Source organism: Seriola aureovittata, chromosome 4 (assembly GCF_021018895.1).
Source record: "Seriola aureovittata isolate HTS-2021-v1 ecotype China chromosome 4, ASM2101889v1, whole genome shotgun sequence".
NCBI lineage: Eukaryota > Metazoa > Chordata > Actinopteri > Carangiformes > Carangidae > Seriola > Seriola aureovittata.
The window spans coordinates 30,915,513-30,936,875 of record NC_079367.1 but is presented as its reverse complement, the minus strand read 5'-3'; the positions used below and the strand labels follow the sequence as shown (position 1 = coordinate 30,936,875).

The window sequence follows — 21,363 nt, the reverse complement described above, 5'->3', positions numbered from 1 at the left end:
GCCGGGACTCGAACCCAGAACCTTCTTGAGGCGACAGCGCTAACCACTGCACCACCGTGCAGCCTATATTGAAATCACATATATTAAATATATGTACATAAAAAATGAAAGCACATGTAAAAATTATATATGAAACCTATTAGAAATGTGTACAATTTATATGTATGTATGCTTATATTGTAGACACATGTTACATAAACATATATCCATCCCAAACCATGTCAATATATGTTGATATTATATACAGTTGTTTCCAAAACTCTGATACCACTTTCCCAGAATGTGAAGACAGAAATGTTTCAAATAAATGAGAAATTAATAATGAAAAGATATATAAGCATACAGAATTCTTATATGTATGTTGTTTTTTAATAAACTTGCATATATAAATTAAATATATATAATTAACATACATGCTTGCAACAAGTTACAACATATAAAAATTAATCATATATACTATCATATCGTGCATATACAAATCTTACTGGAGTATTTAATATATGTTGGATATATATGTCATATATTACATTTCCTCATGGGTTTATTGACAATGTGGTAATGATAATGATAATGTGAATGGTTCAAATAGCTGTTGAAGATGAATTGATTTCCATAAATGGGTGATAATAATAATTTATGAAATGATATAGTGAATGTATTTTGTATTACATAATAAGTTGACAAGTTGATAATGAACTTGGGGAGTAAACGACTGCAACATCCCTTTAGTAATGTAGTTGTAGTACCACCCCAGGCCGCGCGATGTCGCTGTTTACAGTTGTTGGCTCTGATCCAACCGAGCCGGATCTTTGGCGGAACTCAGCGGTCGGTTCGCAACAGCAACAACAACAACAGCAGGATGCTCGGACAGCTGTCAGGCTGAAACTCACCGAGCTGCGGTTTATTGACGCGTTCATTCAGACTGCATTGATGCGCGGCACGCAGGCACGCGTGCACGGCGCCTGATCGTTCTCCCGATTCCTCGATGCACGGGCGAAGTTTAAACTGAGGAGAGAGATGAATCATCGGAGAGAGAGCAGATCCACCGCCGCTGCTGTTGCTGCAGAGCTAACAGGCTAACGGTCACAATGGAGAGGCTTTTATAAACTTTATTAACACGGGGACTCAGTGACAGCAACAGTCAGCTAACATGAACTCACTGCTGGACTTTGAGGAGTGTGTCAAAGACTCACCTGAGTTCAGGTAAACACACACACACACACACACACACACACACACACACACACACGCGCGCGCACACAGAGGATCTTCAGTCCGTGCACGTGCATTAGTGATGTTAATGATACTGGTACTGATGGTGTTTTATTTATTTTGTTCAGATTGAACCTGGATCAGTTCGAGACTGAGGTTTCCCTGCTGGAGACACACCTGGACAAGGTACAACTACTACTAATGCTACTACAATTACCACCACTACTACTACTAATACTACTACGATTACTACTGGCATTACTATTAATACTACGACTACAGCTATTACTACTTCTAATACTACAGCTACTACTACTACTGCTACTCCTAATACTGCTACTGCTTGTACTACTACCAGTGCTAATACTAATACTAATTCTACTAATACTTCTAATACTGCTATTACTGCTAATACTACTAATATTAGTAATACTTTTAATAATGCTACTACTACTTTTTGCGTATATTATATTAGTAATATTAATACTGCTACTGCTTTTACTGTTACGACTACTTCTGTTACTACAACTGTTCATAATACTACTACTGCTGATTTAATACTACTAGAAATATTGCTACTATTGCTTCCAATAGTACTACTAATCTAATACTGCTTATGCTGTTACTGCTACTACTGTAACTACAACTACAGATACTACTGCCAGCACCACCACTGCTACTATTCTTGTACCACTACTACTATAACTACTACCAATATTGTGACTACAGCTGCTGTTGATTATTAGTACTATTACTACTACTATGGATACTGCAAGTATTACTAACTATTACTGACACTGCCTCACTTTCTATTACTACTGAAAGTACTACTGCTGTTAATACTGTTAATACTACTACTGTACCTACTAATAACACTGCTATTAAACTAGTTATTACAAGTATTACACCTGATACCATTACAACTACTATTGGTACTGTTACCAGTACTTATACTGTTACTACTACTACTACTGTTGAATGAATGAATGAGTGAATGGTTTTATTTTTGTGTTTCATGTATTTATAGTAAATACATTTTCAAACATGCACAACCTCAAACTCAATAAATAACTTCAATCATCTACATATGTGTTATCATATCAACATAATATACATTACACATATAAATACACATTTAAACAAACAACCCAAACAAAACTATTACTATTACAACTGTTACCGTACAACTACTTCTACTATTACTACTACTACTGTCAATACTGTTATTGTTACTGCGACTACCACAATTACTATTACTAACATTGTTTTATTACTACTATTATTACTGCTACTGCTTTTACTTTAACTACTACTTTTACCACTACAGCTGTTACTGTTACTACTGTCACTACTACTAGTTACTACTACTACTGCTACTACTACTACTACTCTTTACATACACTGCTGCTTCTATTAGTACTATTACCACTACAACATCTACTGTTACCATTTGTATTATTAATGCTGTTATTATCATTATTGTTACTACTACTTTTACTACCCATGCTCTTATTACTAAAACCACCACTGCTACTATTGTTACCAGTATTAGTTTTACTGTCACTATTACTGCTGCTTGTTTTGTTTATCAGTGTACAGGTGCATCTCAATAAATAAGAATATCGTGGAAAAGTTCATTTATTTCAGTAATTCAATTCAAAAAGTGAAACTTTTACTGAATTTTGGGTTTTCATTAGCTCTAAGCCATAATCATCAAAATTAAAAGAAATAAACGCTTGAAATATTTCACTCTGTGTGTAATGAATCTATATAAGATATGAGTTTCACTTTTTGAATTGAATTACTGAAATAAATGAACTTTTCCATGATATTCTAATTTATTGAGATGCACCTGTAAATCCTACTATTGCACAACAACACTTTGAAACCTGATGCTCACCTGTGAAGTCTGTTGATTGGTCCAAAATCTTTGTCTCTGACCGATCAGGTGATGAAGCTGTGCGGTAAGATGGTGGAGGCGGGACAAGCGTACAGTTCAGCCAATCAGCTGTTCCTGAGCGGTCTGGCTGAGCTCTCCATGTACCAGAAGACGGACAGCATCATCATTGTAAGGAGCACAATGCTAATTCTAATGCTAGTACAGCATATTACAGTACAGTACAGTACTTTCAGGCATTTTCACATTTCAACTTTGAAGAACTTAGACATATGTCGTTAAAAAAACAACAACAGGACAGGCTCGTCTTTTTATCCATGACAGCAGCACGTCTCTCTGTAGTCCAAACTGAAATATCTCAACAACTATTGGACTGATACAGGTATCGCTGTGCCTGGAGGTTATATGACGCTGATGATAGTATTTAGCTCGGATCACCACTGTGCCTACAGGCAGCCTCACAGAGCTGCTGGCATGGCTGTAGACTCAGTCTGGATTATAAAACACTGAAATAAAATATTGGGATTTTGGTTGTACTTCCCAGATAATAAGGTGTGAACCTGCTAGACTCTGGGCCTGCCCAACCTCCATTGGTGACCGTCACCATTACCGTTTTTATCATACTTAATTTTCATAGCCAATTACCAAATGATACCATAATATTTAGATGATCATATTAGGAGATAATTATTTCCTAATTATAAAATTGTAATAATATTCTTATTTGTTATAATGATAATTTGAAAGATCTTTCCTTGTAATTATCAGTTAGTCAGTGATAATTATGAGACAAGGCCTCCAGTTTTTTTCTTAGTTTCTTTGGCACTGTAACATCTGTATATTACCACATAACCCACATTATTAATGCTGTGTTGGTTTCATCTCTCCTGGAGTACCTGAATATTGGTTTAGTATCGTCTCCTCGGCAGTCCAGGTTTAGGTTCAGGACCTTGTACCCAGAGCTGGTAGAGAACAGAGAAACCAAAAGCAGAACCTGCGACAGTGGGTTCATGTTGTTGTGTTGTTGAGTTCCTGCTGTGGAAAAGGCCTTGCACTAACTTGTAGTTGTGTGTCGAAGCAGCGGCATCTCAGCTTTTTGTTTTCATGGTTCTCACTGACTTCCTGTTTCCTTCCCCTCAGACCTGTCTGAACCAGTTCAACCAGGGACTGCAGGAGATGGTCAGCTTCCACACTGTGCGTACACACACACACACACACACACACAAGCACACACACACATATCCTGTTTTCGTGTTGTACCTCTGCACTTGCTTTAAACTGTTGTGAGTTAGAAGCTACAACTGATGATTGTTTTTAGTTAAAAAACAGTGATTTGTCAGATCAACATTTTGCCAGACTTAATACACAATCAATGTCAGTTGTGGCTATAACCATTAAGTTTCTTTGCTCTGATTTCATTACTATAGCTCAGAAAAACACAAGGAAACTTTGTGATGATAATTGGAAATAAAAACTAAACAATCTGTTGTCTTTTATTCAAAAAAATAATCCAAACACTGCTAAACAAAAAAAAAAAAGCAACATTTCAGTCAGATAGACCTCATGAGATGTGAACTCTCTCCTCTGATTTTATAAACTTTTCAAGTGTATAACATATTCATAACAGTTAGTTGAGACAATACAAACTCTACACCAATAAACATATTGAAAATTCCAAATGTATTTAAGGTCAGGTTTAATGATTCCAATACTTATTTTTAGTTGTGTCTTCACTTTAATTTGGACTTGTAGTTTTTTTATAAAGCTTCTTATTTCATTCAGGTTGTGTGAGTTTATTGTCTTTAGTTCAGAACTTCAGCTTTTGTTCTTACAATAATCAGATTCCCTCACAGCAGCAGCAGTAGAGGTAGTTGTAGTTATAGTCATGGTAGTAACTGTAATAGTTTCAACTCTGTCTGTCTCTTGTCCTCAGATGTTGTTCGATCAGACTCAGAGAGCCATCAGCCAACAGCTGACCAACCTCTGTACACAGTAAGTCTCTCTCACTCACATACACACATACACACACACACACACACACACACACACACACACACACACAGGTCATGAAAAGTCTTAAAAAGCAGTGGATTCACTTGGTGTTGGAAGGTTTTTAGAAAGTCTTAAATTTAATTCATAAAGATCTTGAATGTTTCTCTTGGATGCTGTGGACAGAAACATTACTTCTACATTTTGTCTGTGTGGTAATTTTGTCTCTTTGTGATAGTGTTGCCTGTCTATGATGATGATGATGACGGTGGTGTGTGTGTCTGAGGTTCATCCCCCAGCTGGCAGAGACCAGGAGGGAGTTTGTTCGGATCGGAGAGGATCTGGAAACGGCGGCGGTAAAAAATGCTCAGGTGTCTCGCCACAAAGCCGGTGATGCTGAGAGGGCAAGTCACCTGCTGCTCGCCACACGCAAATGCTACCAACACTTCGCCCTGGACTACTGCCTGCAGGTACGACACAGGCCCTGTTCACATCTGTACACACCACATTCAGAGTAGGTCTGGGCCACATGTGCCCACATTTGTTTAGCAGTGTGAACGTGAATGTGTCTTGGGCCACATTGAAGGACCAACTACTCCACTGACGTCCTCTGACACAGTCTGATTAGTCCCAACACAGTTTATAATGAACCAAAATATTTTACTGTTTGGAATGGATCAAACTTTTATTTCAGTGTAAGACCTGCGTGCATAGCATTAAGCATGAATTTGCTCAACCCCTCCGTGCCCTGCTCTCTCTTTCTCTACCTCTCTTGCTCTCACTTATTCACACACACACACACACACACAAGCACATTGACCACAGGCCCGTCTGGCTGATTGGCTAAAAACAACAACTAATACCTGCTTATTTGCATATAAAACAGGAAGTGGAATCTGATCACAAGTGGTCACTAGAGACGCATTTTAAAGCAGGTGTGAACTGATGATGATGTGCTGCATATGTTTGTTGTTTGTATGTTTGAATATGAGATACTGACACGCTTTTCTTTTTCAGCTTAACACTTTCAAGACTCAACAGAAGGTTGACATCTTAAACTCAGTGAGTTGGACTGTTTAATTTTACAAACTGAATCAGTATGTTGTCATTTTAAAGGGATGTTTCAACATTGTGTAAAACAGTTAGCTGACAATAATGAATAAACAGCTGATAAATTGTCGGTAGTAATAGTTGAAATATAGCTTAAAGTATGGATTATTAGTTAAAATAATTAAATAAAGGTAATGGATTAATGGTTGAAGTAGCTAAAAGCAACAATTAAATAGATTAAACGTGCAGCTTCTGGTGTAATGTGAGTGCAAACTTGACCAAAGCAACCTGAACACGGTTTTAAACATAACAAATGGTGTCGATGAAGGGGTGTAGTGTTTGAACTCATCTGAAGGGGCTGTGGGGTTACGTCACATTGGTAACCACTACTCCAGGGATCACTGACTGGGCTTTACACTGTCACAGCACTGACGTGTGTCGTTCTGTATGTCATCAGGTTTTCTCCTTCGTACACGCTCAGTTCACGTTCTTCCACCAAGGCTTCGACCTGCTCAGAGACCTGGAGCCCACCATGAAGAGCATGGCAGCACAGGTCTTGACCTCCGAACTCTGACCCCACTCTGTCTTCAGTCATGAGATAATCACTAATGAATAAGTGAATGTCTCCTCATGTTCTCACGTTCTGCTGTTACCTCTGTCGCCCTCAGCTGTCCCAGCTGTCAGCAGACTGTGCAACCGAAAGAAAAGACCTGGAGAACAAACACCTGCTGGTGCAGCAGAGAGTAAGGATCAGCTGTTTATTACCCTCATCACCTGGTTTATCACCTGTCAGTTCACCAGAAGTAGATTAATCTGAATCTTTGTAAAGTCGCTACAAGTTAAACTTCAAAATAGAAAACTTTAGAGACCAACTAGTGAAGGGGTCACAACAGCTGTGACACCTGTTAACATGTTGATGCTCCAAGTCATCAGTACTCATTAGTTATTACTACATTATTACATCAGTTCCCGTCCACAAACTCGGACTTGATTTTGATGTCAACTAAACACCTGTAAAGTTTAGTGACTGTAACTTGCACTAACAGACAGAGAGACACTTGCCAAGCTAAACAAGTTCCTGCTGTAGTAGGTGTCTCCAGGATGAGCCCTGCTGCTGCGCTGCCGAACATTTCTGATTGAATATTTATTTTTGATATTTCCAGAGCTGTCTCACCAACATCCAACAATTACTTTATTTCCACCTGTGAGCTGCTTGTCATGGGAAAATAATGTGCATCAACAGTATATTAGAAAATGTCCCCAACAAATGCATTAAATCATAGTCTGACTCTGAAGACTTAGAGTAAACGTAATTTGTCACTGTTGCAGCGTGAACACAGTGTACATCAAAAACCAGCTCAGAGTTACTGTATGTGTGTGTGTGTGTGTGTGTTCAGGATGCTTCAGGTGAGCCTATGGTCAGCCCGTGTCCTGGGAGCGATGACATCATCCAGGGTTACCTGTTTAAGCGGTCTAGGAGGAAATCCAAAACCTGGAAGAGGTACATGGTGGATCAACTGATGTACAACTGCGTGTGTGGCTGCGTGCGTGCATGTGTGCGTGCCTTATAATAATGGTCATGATAAAACTGGTATATGAACAAGACCTATTTTGATGATTGAAACTGTTTTAGGTGCTGGTTCTCCATCAGAGACAACCAGCTCATTTACAGGAAGTCACACAAGGTGAGACTGAACATTTATTTAAGTTATGACCTATTCATCAAACAGTAACAGATTCCACCCAGAATGTTCCACATACATCTTTATTATTTAGTGATAAATAATAATAATGTCAATTAATGTTTCCTTTTCAAAACTATTACAAAGTGCTTTGAAAGGAAAACATTTAAAATAAAACACATTTAAAATCATTTACACATGAGGACGCACATTGTATCATCGTTCTGATCAGATCCAGCTGCAGGATTTTAGCAGCTGGATGTTGTTGTCATGGTGCTAAAACCATTAGCAGCTGATGAATTGTCACTATAGGAAGAGAAGAGTGAGTTGCTGCTGTCGCTCTGATCTGCTGCAGGAGAATGCTGTGGTTCTGTTTGAGGATCTCAGACTGTGTGCTGTGAAATCCCTGGAGCACATCGACCGACGCTTCTGCTTCGAGCTGCTCTCCGTCCAGAAGTAAGACTCTCACATTCAAATACACAACAGTGAAGTGTGAGCCTGATATTCTGTATTTGTGTTATCATCAGTAAATCCCTTGTGCAGGCTCAAACCAAACACAAGATGTGAATCTTTAAAAGCACCTCACTAACCTGTTTGTGTCAGGTGCTGTGCTCTGCAGGCTGACTCGGAACAGCTGAAGCAGGCCTGGCTCAGTGCTCTGCAGGGTAGCATCGACCTCGCCTACAGAGAGAGAGCCGGCACGCCGCTCACACAGGCAGGTTCACCTTCCAGAAGAACTCTGCTTTAAGTAGGGGTGGAAGGATCGATTCCAAAATATCGAGACTTTTGATACTACGTCTTGTTTTTAAAGATCAATTTAAAGATTTTAGTGTCAATAGGATCAAAACCAGTATCAGTTTCTGTCTTCTATGTTGGACTCATTTCAGAGTAGGACTGTCTGTGCAAACAATGTTCCATTGTCATGAACACAAATAAGTTCATCCCACTCTTTGCCACTGCTGTTGTCATGTCATGCACTGAACCAATGCACACCGCACCACGCAACACTCATGCCATTCCGACACATAAAGGCAACAGTGGGGCTCCTTGGTGGCTGACCTGTTAAAACACATACCATTTAAGTTCAGTCGTTACCGCAGCGGCACGGGTTGGAGTTCAGCCTGTGCTGTTTCCTGCATGTGATCCCCGCTTTCTCTCTCTCTCTCTCTCTCTCTCTCTCTCTCCAGCTTTCATGTCTTTCTTTCACTGTCACTATCACATTAAAATAATGGCCAAAAAATAACTATAAAAGATGAATGCAGTGATGGCTGGAGTAGAGGAATACTGACATCCATTTACCTTTTTTTCACAAAACTTTGCATGAGTGAAGCCACTTTTTGTTCTGCTTCACTTGCTTTACACATGCTTCAGTTCAATCGAACCCAGGTCTCACAGCTAACAGGTATAAATTCCACCATCCTTGAAATGATTGCAGACCTTTGGTAAATCGTTCGGTGGTCATTAAAATGTATTAAGATTTCATTTTACCTCATAAATTATGACACTGCTCTACCCTACATCAAAATACACGAGCCACTTTTGATAATAAAAAGTATCAGTATTGATATCAATGATTCTGGCCCTGTATTACTTGGTATTGGATCAAAAAGAAATATTGTGGTATCACCCACCCCTACTTTATTACAGCTCCACTTATTTTTGTCATTCTGTATTTTCTATCTGTAATAATTGTTCTCACAAAGTTCATATCTGAGACATGATTACCATCCAGCTTACACAGATTCATTCATCACACACTTCTGAACTTACAGTTGTGTTCACACAGTTCTCTTTTTCAGTGAAGGATTAACCACATTCAGTTTGACCTCAGTATAAAGTGTTTATTAATCATGACATTTTTTTTTTATCTCTAATAAACACTGTCTGGATGTCTCCAGGATAAAGACACTCTTTTTACATCTACAACTGTCATCCTTACCTGTCAACAGCCTAAAGAGCTGCCCTCTCTCCAGTGTGTTGGGGACAACCCTCCGGGCCCCCCCACTCAGAGGCCAGCAGCCCTGGGCATGGCCCTGAGGGGCCCTGGGAACCAGCGGTGCTGTGACTGTGGGGAGGAGGAGCCTCGCTGGGCCTCCATCAACCTGGGAGTCACCATGTGCATCGAGTGTTCTGGCATACACAGGTAACCACAGCAGGAGGCGTGTCTTAATGCCACACCTGAGACGTCAGAGGTGTGTCAGCGTTACTGACACATCAGTCCACAGCAGCTCCGACCTCCATTACAGACAAACAGTCCCTCATCCTCTGTAACCGCAAATGGTCACTGGTCTGTTTCCGCAGCCAGGAATTTATTTTCACAGGATCATAACAATATCTGATATTTTATACGACATCATCTTCTAGAGAGTATATATTATATACTGTATTATATTATTTGTCTAAAGTGATTTTAGAATATAGATATGCTACAGTATCTGTGATAATACGTTGTCGTCATGTGTGTAGGAGCCTGGGTGTTCACCTGTCGAAGGTGAGATCTCTCACTCTGGACTCATGGGAGGCCGAGCAGCTGAAGGTAACACACACACACACACACACACACACACACACACACACACACACACTCTGCATATATTGAAGCAATCATTGTGTCATTTTTGCTCTCTTTCAATATGATGATTCTGAGAAAATAAGATAAAGTTAGAAATGATCATCTACATTAAAATATAAAACCAACTTAATTTAAACTTATGACTAACAAACTGTCTGACTCCATTTAGTTATTGACACTGTCAGTGGGATGTTGCTCTCTCTCCTCTAGTTACCAAAAATCTAAGTAAATTCACTAGAGCACCAAATGAGGATTAATCTGATGTTGAAAATAGTCCTCAACAAATTCGCTGTTTTTTCTTTCTGTTTGTTCGATAAAAACTACAGTGAGCAGCTAATTGAGGAAATGACTAAGACTAAAAAATTAAACAATATATTTGTGAGGTGTTTTTTAAGATTTACATCTTCAGTAAGAACCATTGAGCTCAGAGCTGAGAGCCACAGAGGAGAGAGGTCAGAGAGAGTTGAGATGATTCGGCTTCAGTCTTCTTCTTCTTTTTCTTCTTCTTCTTCTTGTTCTTTAGCTTCTGTGTGTTTTGGGAAATAATGTGATGAACCGGATTTACGAGGCTCGATCTTCAGAGGAGGGACGAGTTAAACCCACAGCAGACAGCCCACGGTAAAACCTCATATCTAATTGTCTGCACTACACTAGTCTACGCTGTATCTTTTTACTGAAGTGAATCCCTCATCAAGTGAGTGAAAATGAATCAGTAGTCATTTTCATAACTGATTAATATCATTAAATGTGTCAGGGTCTGATTGATTTATGTTTTCAGCGAAATGTCAAATGTTGGACTTAATGCTTAAATGAAAGTCTGCCATGCTTCTCTGTCAATATGAAATGAAGACTTTGGGTTTTTTGGCTGCAGATCAGTAAAACTTTTAAGTGAAGCTTGTTGTTAAACTGATGCAGCTGTTTCTCCTCCTCAGAGCAGAGAAGGAGATGTGGATCAAAGAGAAGTATGTGGAGAAGAGATTTGTGCAGAGCAGCAGCTCAGATGGAGCTCGTAAGTCAAACACACACCTGAAGCCTCCTTTGTAAAGTAAAGGTAGCAACACTAGATCATACACAATATTTTTCACAATATAGAAAAAAAATGATTTTGCAGTTTTGCACAGTTTGTTCTCCTCCTGAGTCCTACCATCATTTCACTGCTTTGCTTACAGCAGCTACATTGTACCTTGGCATGTGACAAATAAAACTTTGAGATAGTTTAGTGGCAGCATTGCTTATACCTGAAACATAAAATTTAATAATACAATTATATACATTGTAATGACAAACATCTGAAAAATGAAATATAATAATATGATCATGTTTTATAAAAAGAACAACTGAAACATAAAGTACTATAATATAATTGAATATCAATGATATTGTATATCGCGATATTTGGGCTGGAGTGTATCATATTAAACTATAAGGACACCTTGATCCGGACAAAAATATCTCCTCAGTTGTCAACTGTCAACATATCAGCCCCCAGGATCATTTCTATTGATTTAGTGGATTAGATAAACCTGATTTCTCCTGAAGAAAGCTGATAATTTGCCTTGTATGTTGTCCATGTAAAGGTTTGTCATCATCTTCAACACACATATCCTCCTGATTCCTAAAGTAACAAGTAGCTAAGTTTACAGAACAAACTGCCAGTTAGAAGAAACTGTAATGTTTTATTTTGTGTTTCCAGGAAGATTTAGCTGAACCAATTTTTTGGTTTATTGATTGATTTGTTTGAAAAAAATAATAAGCAACTATTTGGAAATGAATAATTATTAGTTTGAGTCATTTTTCAAGCAAATGTCAAACATTCACTAGTTATTGCTGTTCTGTCGAGAGGATTTGCTGTTCTGTATGATTGTAAAGTGAACACCTGTTGACTATTGGTCAGACAAAACAAGACACAGAGACATTTTGTACATTAAACAATTGGCAGATTAATGAGTAATGACAGTCTCTCTAGTCTGTGTGACTGAACTGTGAAAAGGTTTGAAGAAGAAACTCCTACCGGGGTTTAGAGGGGTTTAGTGGATTTAATGTTCAGAAGTGTCTCGTTCTGTTCCAGAGCATCATAAAGATGAAGCGGGGCTGCATCTGTATCAGGCAGCAGTGGCAGGAGACCTGGTTGCCATGGCAGCAGCGTTGGCTGTAGGGGCGGAGGTCAACAACAGCATTGGTGAGGAGGAGGGACGAACAGCGCTGATTGGAGCCGCTATCGGGGTGAGGAGGCTTGAAAACTGAACATACTGTAGTTCCACCAATAAATTCAGTCCAGGGCTGACACACCTCCACCCAGCTCTGTTCTGTGTTCACATCTCAGTTCCTTCTTTTAATGAGCCCCTGATTATTACTGAACACAGAGACCCAGGGGTGTCCTGGAGGATACAGCCATCTCACAGGTTTACATTCAGCTCTCGTTCCTGTACCTGTTGTTGTGCTCAGTGTGTGTGGTCAGTGTTTGCGTTCCTGTGCTGCCTGCAGGGGTCGCTGTTGGCCTGTGAGTTCCTGCTGCTGAATGGCGCCAACGTCAACCACCGAGACCTGAGGGGACGGGGAGCACTGCACTCTGCCGCCACTGCTGGACACACTGGGTAATCACTCACACACACACACACACACACACACACACACACACACACACACACACACACACACACACACACCTGTTCTCTAGTAAACAGCTGCTTTTCTTTGGCTGCTGTAGACAGGTGTGTCTACTGTTGAAAAGAGGAGCCAATCAGTACGCTGTGGACGAGAGAGGACAGGACCCATTGGCCATTGCCATGGAAACAGCCCACGCTGACATTGTCACACTGTGAGTCACAACTGAATGTAAAGAAGTGACATTTCAGGTTTCTGAACTGGGGATAAGATGTTTACATATGCAACAGACTGGGCCGATATAATGCAATATTTCCTGACACAGGTGATATTTTTCATAATATTTTTTGCAGTTGTGTCTGCCCTGCTCTCCGACCCTCATTCACCTGCTTTACTAACTGTACATTGAAACTTTTTATGTAATAAAATACAATAATATCATCAACCTTTATTTATTTATTTTCTTAGAGACACATTGAGGGGTGACCCTCATTTTCAATGATGTCGAGATTACAATAGCAGAGAGAAAACAAAGCAAACAATGAGAAAACAAAATCAGTTCCTGATCAGAACAATTACACTGAGAAACATTACAATTTAAAACATTTCAAAGCATATTTCTAGACTGTCCCAATGTTTTGAGTGGATCGATATTTAAAGTGTGCTGTAGGTTATTCCACAAGTCTGGAGCACAAAATCTAAAAGCAGTCTTTCCAAGTTCAGAGTTCACCAGAGGAACATGCAGAGTGATCCAGTGGAGAGAGCAGGTTTGATCAGAACCTACACTGAGATCTATTAGTGATGTGAGGTAATAACCTATTTAAGAGTGCTTTATAAGTGAATATGTGTTGCTCTCGTCTCATAGAGACAGAGGAGCTGACCTTTGGGCTGGACTTTTTTGAGATATTAAAATTTGGACCAGATGAAAAACCAGATTAGAACCAGGACTAAGTGCACATGTGAACAGAGCTGGTGGGCATTTGAGGAATTATTCTGTAATAATACAACCAGAACCAGAAAAGTAACTGAATGTTTCCATAAAGCTCTTTTTTAAACTACACATCATGTTTGCATGAATATTAATGATGGTTGTAATGTCATATTGGTGGAAGTCAGAGGTCTGAAGTGTGGAGAAACACAGCAGGTGTTTTCTTCTCTTTGTTGAACAGTATGGCCAGTATTTCCAGGACAGTTGTGTGATGAACTTCCAAACTATCCTGCAGACGCCCTTAACGTTAGAGGTTGTAGGGCGATCTTTCTAAATAACAACAGGACCTTTTCTCTTACACCACCCTCAGGACAAACTCTATAGTTTCTGTCACACTGGTAGAACAAATCTGAGGACAGATCGTCCGTCCAACTGCTGTTTCTGGTCTCATCTAATAAATCTAATAAAGAGGGTGAATTGAAGAGTGTAGAGTTTATTGATAGGGATATTAGTAAATTGTGATTATTGATTGTTGGTTGTTGTTTCAGACTGCGGATGGCCAGGATGAATGAAGAGATGAGAGATTCAGAGGGAGTTTTTGGAGCAGTGGGTGAGTAGACTCACACACCAACAACATACAGAAACACACAAACATTTTCCTTTTCTTTAATTTGACCTCTAACCTGTCACCCTTGACGAAAGTCTGTAAACAGCTGCACACTGATTATAAACATGGTGTAATTCCTCAGGAGACGATGAGACGTTTCAGGACATCTTCCGTGACTTCAGCGACATGGCCTCACATGACCCGGAGAAACTCAGCAGGCGGCAGTTCAGACGGGGGGGAGAGGAGGCCGAGGAGGATGAGGGGGGCAGAGGGAGAAGAGGAGGAGGAGCAGGAGAAGTGGCGAACAGCCAGGACAGTGTTGAAAAGACGTCAGAATGACATAAACCCGTCGGACTCTCTGTGGAGTCCTGCTCCAAAACCAGGTTTCATTTAACATGTAGAGTTTACTGACAGCTGGAGTCTAAAACTGTGTTGAACTCATAAGATAACATAATATAATGTAGTATACTCTTTATAAAGACACTGTAAGTGCACATAGTTTACTTCATGTACAGTTACTGTGGTTGGAAAAGTGTTACCAGTGTTCAGGAAGAGGAGGAGGAGGAACCACGACTGCAGCTAATGTCTGTTTTCATTATCACTTCATCTGCACATTTTCTTAATTAATCGTTTGGTCTTTAAAACAGAAATTTAACCACAGTTTAATTTAAAGCTCCATATTTTCCTCTTCTTCTGTGTTTTATTTGAAGTCTTGATCTATAAGAAGATATATTTGTGGTTTTAAGAACCAAAACCCATCTCAGTGTAGTTTCACATCTCCTCTCTCAGGCTTCTCTCTGGAGCTCTAGTAACAACAGGTCGGTGAGCCAATCAGAAGAGAGGAGAAGCCGTACACATTCAGTTCTATTTGAAGATATGATGGGCCCAGCTCCTCCTGCAGCTCCTCCATGTAGCTGCTGGGCCACCTCAGTAGCAGCGTCTTATTTCAGGGTTCAGTTTCCAATGGTTGACGAGGCCCAGGTCCAACAGTAACGCCCCAAGCAGCTGGAGGGTCACACTTGTTGGTCAGACCAGACTGAAACATGTCAACATTCAAGGATTAATCCCACTGACTTTTCCACTGTCAGGCTTACATGTGGTTCTTAGTGAAATCATCATCAGGTCAACATTTGTCCAGTACTTTTACTATATAGACGACATTACAGAGCATAAATACATGAATGGATATTGGTGAAAAAAATCTCGACCATAATAACATAACAGGGTTTGATTTCATGATGGTTTTAAGGATTATAACTGTAATGAATGAAATACCTTCAAAGATCTACCACATTTTCCACTGAGGATTCAAACACAGTCCCATTCTTCAGTCTTCAGTGGAGCTGAAGGTTTTAACTTGTATTTGATGTGTGTTCTCTAACCTGTGCTCAGAAAGGGATTTTAAATGTAGCTGCTGTTACATGTGAGACTGAATTATTGTTGTTCTTTAACAATTTTAGACACTTTATCAAAGAGTTTTACCGCTACACAAACGTCTGAGACTGAATGTAAATGTTTGAATGAATTAGGACTGAAGTGGCCGAACTGACTGTAATGACAAAAATCAACTGCCACACTGCTGCTGTTACATAACATCATGTTTTATTGGAAAATATTAAAACCTGCTGAAAACACTGCATCAATTCAGTCAAGTCCTGAAGATTCAGGGAAACATTTACTTCCACACTGTTACTAATATGATGCTACAGCTTAATAAAATGTCTTAATACATGTTGATGAGTCTCTGTTGCTTCTGTCAGAGTTCAGTCTCTGCAGCTCCAACCTTCAGACAGTGGAGGGGTGCAGGTCAGACTACAGTTGTGTTTCTATTCATTTATTTATTTGTGTTGATGTATTGTATTTTATTTTTGTGTCTTGCTCACAAGGTTCCTAACGCTCAAACATTTCATTTCATTACATTATAAAATATTCTGCATCTCCAGCTCAGGAAATAAAATCTGCTGCTCCTGAAGCATAACTCAAGTTTCTCATCATCATCATCATCATCATCCAGCCAGAAGAAATGAACATAAACAGAGGATGTTTTTATAAAAAGCTCATTCTCTACATCCTCAGGGGCAGGACAGAAAAACAAACTGTACCTGATTTTCAGTTTCATCTTCGACAGTCTGTCCTCTGCAGTGACGTTAAAGCTGCCGCTCTGTAAGGAGCGTTAGTTAGTGTTAGTGTCTCTGAATGGAACTGTGCACATTATGATCCTTGTCTTGTTTAAATTAGACTTCACATCAGCTTCTACACCGTAGCTTTATGAGACAGTAGGTTTGTTATTTTTATCTCTTTGCTTCACAGCAGATTGTTGTGACAACCATCCAGTTGTTTATTCATTAACACAACTGTTACCGGTAATGAGTATTTTGACCTGTGGTAACATCTGCATCACAGCTGTCTGGTTAAACTAAAGGTTAATCAGAACCAAGGACCCTCAGTGTTTGTGGTATAAACTTTATCCAGTTTACAGACAGTTGATTGACATTATTAGAAGAATATGATACTAATGAAACCCAGTACAGAGTTTAACTGTTGTATTTGTATGTGTAGATAATATACAATATACATACAATTTTATAGAGTGACAATGGTGGAACTCACCTCGACATTTTTTGTTTTTTTAAAACACATTCTATGAAAAGTCTTTGTGGTCTGAGCACACAAACACTACTGTTCACAACATGGAGGGCACTTTAGTTTTCACAACCTGTACAAAGCGTTTTGTGCATCAGTCCCTGACTTTTGGTAGAGATAGATAGATAAAATCTTTATCTGATTGATGTTTTAAGAAGAGGAGTATCAACTGTTAAAATGATCATTCCTCATATGTCTGTTTTAATAAAGCTCCCAGACAAAATATTACAAAACTACAGATCAGAGTTTAATATCAGATCAAACTAACAGAACCACAAAGATGTTCAAATGTCCCACGCACTGATAACTCCTCAAACGCCCCTCAGTCTTGTCCTTTCTTTCTCTTCTTTTTGCTCTTCTTCTGTGGTTCTTCCTCCTCCTCTGTTGTTTTCCTCTTCGGCTTCTCCTCCGCCTCCCCCACCTGCTCCATGGTGTCCCACACCTCGTCCTCCTCCTCCTTCACCTCTTGACTCACCCCCTCCCCCTCTGTGGCCCCCCCTCCGTCCTCCAGGTCCCGGCTGGCCAGCAGGAGGCAGTTGAGTCTGGACTTGAGGTAGACTTTGTGAAGCAGCTTGCGGTCCTCCAGGCTGTGGATGCGGAGGAAGCGGTCCAAGCCGCAGGACGCCACCACCGGCTGGGAAGGGTGACACTGCAGCCACCGCACCCCCCCCGCCAGCCCCTTCAGACAACTGCGCACCAGACCTTTCCTCAGGTCCAGCATGGCGATTTGGCCGTGAGTATTTCCCACCACCACCATGTTGCCAGCGGCGGGCAGGGACAGAGTGGTGAGCGGGTACTCGCCGTACTCTGCCTCCAGGACAGGACGGCGCTGAGGGGAGGACGGGTCGAACATGTGGACCTGACAGAGGACAGACAGACACAACAAAGTGATGAAGGACTGCAGGGGACTAGAGCTGACATGGTCTCATTTGAAGGAGGTGTGACTGAACTCTGGTCCAGAGAGCACACTGTGACATGAGCATATTACTGTATTTGTTAGTTATTGATGCTGTAACTGACAGAAGTAATGTAATGCTGTACCTGGTGGAGGTGGATTCATTCAGTTGCTTTGCATAATGTTTGGTAGTTTCATCTATAAACAAAGCTTCACTTTTAATTAAAAACTGAAGTCAGTTAAATGTGGTGGAGCATAAATATTAAATACTGTAAAATGAAAAAAAAAAACTCAGCTACAAGTGAAATAAAATCAGAATAAATGGTAAATGTACTTGCACTTATACAGCGCTTTTCCAGTCTTACTGACCACTCAAAGTGCTTTACAAAACCTGCCACATTCACCCATTCACTCACACATTCATACACTGATGGAACAGCCACCAAGCAAACTGACATGCAGTGCGGCGGAGCCGGGGATCAGACCGACGACCTGCTCTACCTCCTGAGCCACAGACGCCCCCTTTTAGTAGAATTAGTGCTAATTAATGCAATCAAATTTGATGGTGATGGTTTTCCTGCATCGTCATCAAGTTTCACAGCTACACAAGACTTTCATTACAAGAGGAAAAATGTTTATTACACCTCTCCCCTCAGTTCAGTGCCCAGTTCAGGCAGGATGATCTTAATGTGTCCTTAAAATGTAAAACATGAGACAACTGGAGATATTAGTTACAAATGTAACTGAAGAGATGGAACCCCTGAAATACAGCTGGATTATCCAGGCTTCATTTGTATAGTTTAAATGTGCTGCAGATGGAAACATCAAGATCATAATAGTTTAGGGATTTTTCATTCGTTTTTGTTTTTATTTCGTTTTGACTTTGAAAGGAGGTTTGGTAGTCTGGTTTAGTTTTTATTTTTTAAAAATGTTTAGTTTTAGTTAGTTAGTTAGTTAGTTTTTAGTTGCAGTGTTAGTTTTAGTTATATCTGTAATATGAAGTTTTTGTCAGAGGTGAGATTCAAAAATGTCAGAAAAAGTATAAAAACAAAACATCAAACCATTTAAAAATGTGTTCACTGGGGACAAGTGACCAACATCCACAAAAGACAATAACAGATGTGTGCTAGTCAGTGTGTTTGTGTCATTAACCAGAAACATTCAACAGGACACAACACAACAACAACAACAACAACAACAACAACAGAAGATAAGCTGTAGATCTGAGCACTCACATGTAAACAGTCACACCAGATGCAGCCTGAAGTGTAAATTGTGTTTCTGAAGTGAGGCAGGTCAAGTCAAAGAGAAAAAAACATTGGGATGAACCAACTGAACATGAACTCATCAGTCAACTGGACTGCCCAGCTGCAGCTCTGTGGCTCATCACTGCAGTTCATTAACTAGAAAATACTTGACATCATTAATACAGAGAAGGTTCTGGACACTTAAAGTTCACATGTGCTGGTAGTACAGTGAGAGCCAATCAGCTGTAAGATACTGCCGCATCCTACACTGAAACACCAGCTGGTGTATGAAATAAACTGATACAAAAACTGAAGACATTTTCTCTATAATTTGATTTACTTTTGTAAACACACAACACAGTTTCCGTTAGTTATTGTTCTTTTATAAAGCCTTTTTTATATTTTTATTTCAGTTAATGTAAATGTTTTTTCATATGTAGTTTCCGTTATTTCGTTTCAGTTAATGATAACAACCTAGTTAAACACATAAATAACTTCAAGGGTGGTCTTGTCGTATGTTGTTTGTCCCTGTATTAAAAGACCTGTCAGACAGTTTCTATCCCACTCTATTCTATTCTACCCTTTGTTGACATTTTGTTTACGGACTGTCCCTGTAATATTGGCGTATTAGAATTGTACCAATCTGCAGAGAAGACTTTAAACATCACAGGTGAAGTTATCAAAACTTTATCGCCCAGGGAGAAAATTGCCCTGAGCTCATACATTTTAAAACTGGCCTAAAAATCTCTCAATTTTAAAGCCCGTTTTTCTCACTGCAGTGAAGCCTCACCTGGTGATAGCCTGTGCAGGTGACCACTTTGTCGGAGTCCGGGATGAAGGCCATGTCTCTGACCCAGTGCGGCCGCCGTAGGTCCAGCCAGTCGTCCCGCAGGTTCTTTGCAGTGAACACGGACTTCTCGGGTCTCTCCAGGTCCCAGATCTTCAGCCCGTTCTCCTTCCCGCCGGTCGCGACCTTGTGCTGGTCTACCGGACTCTGTCGCATCCTGCACACGTTCTTCCCGGCATCCAGCTCGGTGACGGGCTCGCTGCTGTCCTCCCTCCAGACCCGCACAGTCCCGGATTCCCCGCAGGTGAGCAGCGCGGAGCCACTGAGCGCAGCCAGCCCGGTGAAGCAGCCCTCCGCCGGGTCTCCACAGCGCCGGGACTCGGTGAAGGCGCCCTTCTCGGTGCTGAAGGTCTTCACTGTTCCGTCCACCGAGCCAACCAGCAGCTCGCTCTCCGCCGGGTCCCCCCAGCACAGAGCGCGGACCTCCTGGTCGCGGCTCAGGTGGCTCGTGTTGCAAAAGTTGAAGGCCTGTTTCCGGGACACACTGACCCCCTTCAGGATGCCAGTCTCCGATCCCAGCCACACGGAGCACAGCCGGCTCCGGTCCCCCATCAGTCCGAATTTAAATGGACCGAGAACTCGCTTTAAACGTGGATTCAGCGCCTCTGGATTCTGGTCGTGAGATACGCGTGGTTCCTCTGTGGACAGTGTCGCGCGCAAAAGACGTCACTGTGTTTTTTGTTTTTTAACTTTATTGAAATACTGGTTCAGGTTCCTACAGACTAGAGAATGAAACTAAAATCTGTTTCACAGTCAAATCGCTCAAAGACAGTAAACTACAATCAGTTATTATGTATTTGAATAATTTGACATTTCAGTCCCGTTCACTTCTCAGCTATTTATAATTACTATTGAAAGGGTTTGGCGTGCAGACTCTAGAAGATCCAAAGGTGTTGCTGTTTTTAAAGAGAACTACACACTTTGTGGTGATACTGTGTGAATTTGTAGCTGAATATAGTGGATGTGTGCCACAAAAAAGATAAACACGTCTCAGAAATGAAATCTCAATATGTTTTCACATTATTTAATATTTTTTCATGAGTTTGGCGTGCAGACCATAGAGAATCTTGAAATCATTCTTTTTTAAAGTGGGCTTGTACTTGACAGTGAGTTCTTTGATTAACTGAGCCCAATGCATGTGGACTAATGTTCTGTCTTGTAAACCTCTAGATTGATAATAAAGGTTATTC

General features: G+C 40.4%; 2 protein-coding genes across 2 annotated transcripts; one reads left to right on the top strand and one right to left on the bottom strand.

The window, feature by feature from the left end:
- The first annotated feature begins 807 nt into the window (after positions 1–807).
- On the top strand, positions 808–16,276 carry zgc:162872 (BAR_ACAPs and ArfGap_ACAP domain-containing protein). Its single transcript, XM_056375065.1, has 22 exons — positions 808–1,203; positions 1,341–1,398; positions 3,161–3,280; positions 4,250–4,303; positions 5,043–5,101; positions 5,385–5,568; positions 6,116–6,160; positions 6,606–6,701; positions 6,817–6,891; positions 7,546–7,649; positions 7,782–7,833; positions 8,186–8,286; positions 8,434–8,545; positions 9,780–9,973; positions 10,297–10,366; positions 10,926–11,020; positions 11,335–11,411; positions 12,471–12,625; positions 12,887–12,996; positions 13,110–13,220; positions 14,483–14,544; positions 14,684–16,276. The coding sequence occupies exons 1-22, from the start codon at positions 1,151–1,153 to the stop codon at positions 14,878–14,880; spliced, it is 2,184 nt and encodes a 727-aa protein (XP_056231040.1). The 5' UTR covers positions 808–1,150; the 3' UTR covers positions 14,881–16,276.
- A 712-nt stretch (positions 16,277–16,988) lies between these two features.
- On the bottom strand, positions 16,989–21,304 carry wdr74 (WD repeat domain 74). The gene is made up of 2 exons (XM_056375071.1): positions 20,117–21,304; positions 16,989–18,043 (listed from the first exon to the last, which is right to left on the bottom strand). Exons 1-2 carry the CDS (start codon positions 20,723–20,725, stop codon positions 17,507–17,509), a joined length of 1,146 nt encoding a protein of 381 aa, XP_056231046.1. The 5' UTR covers positions 20,726–21,304; the 3' UTR covers positions 16,989–17,506.
- Positions 21,305–21,363: the final 59 nt, after the last annotated feature.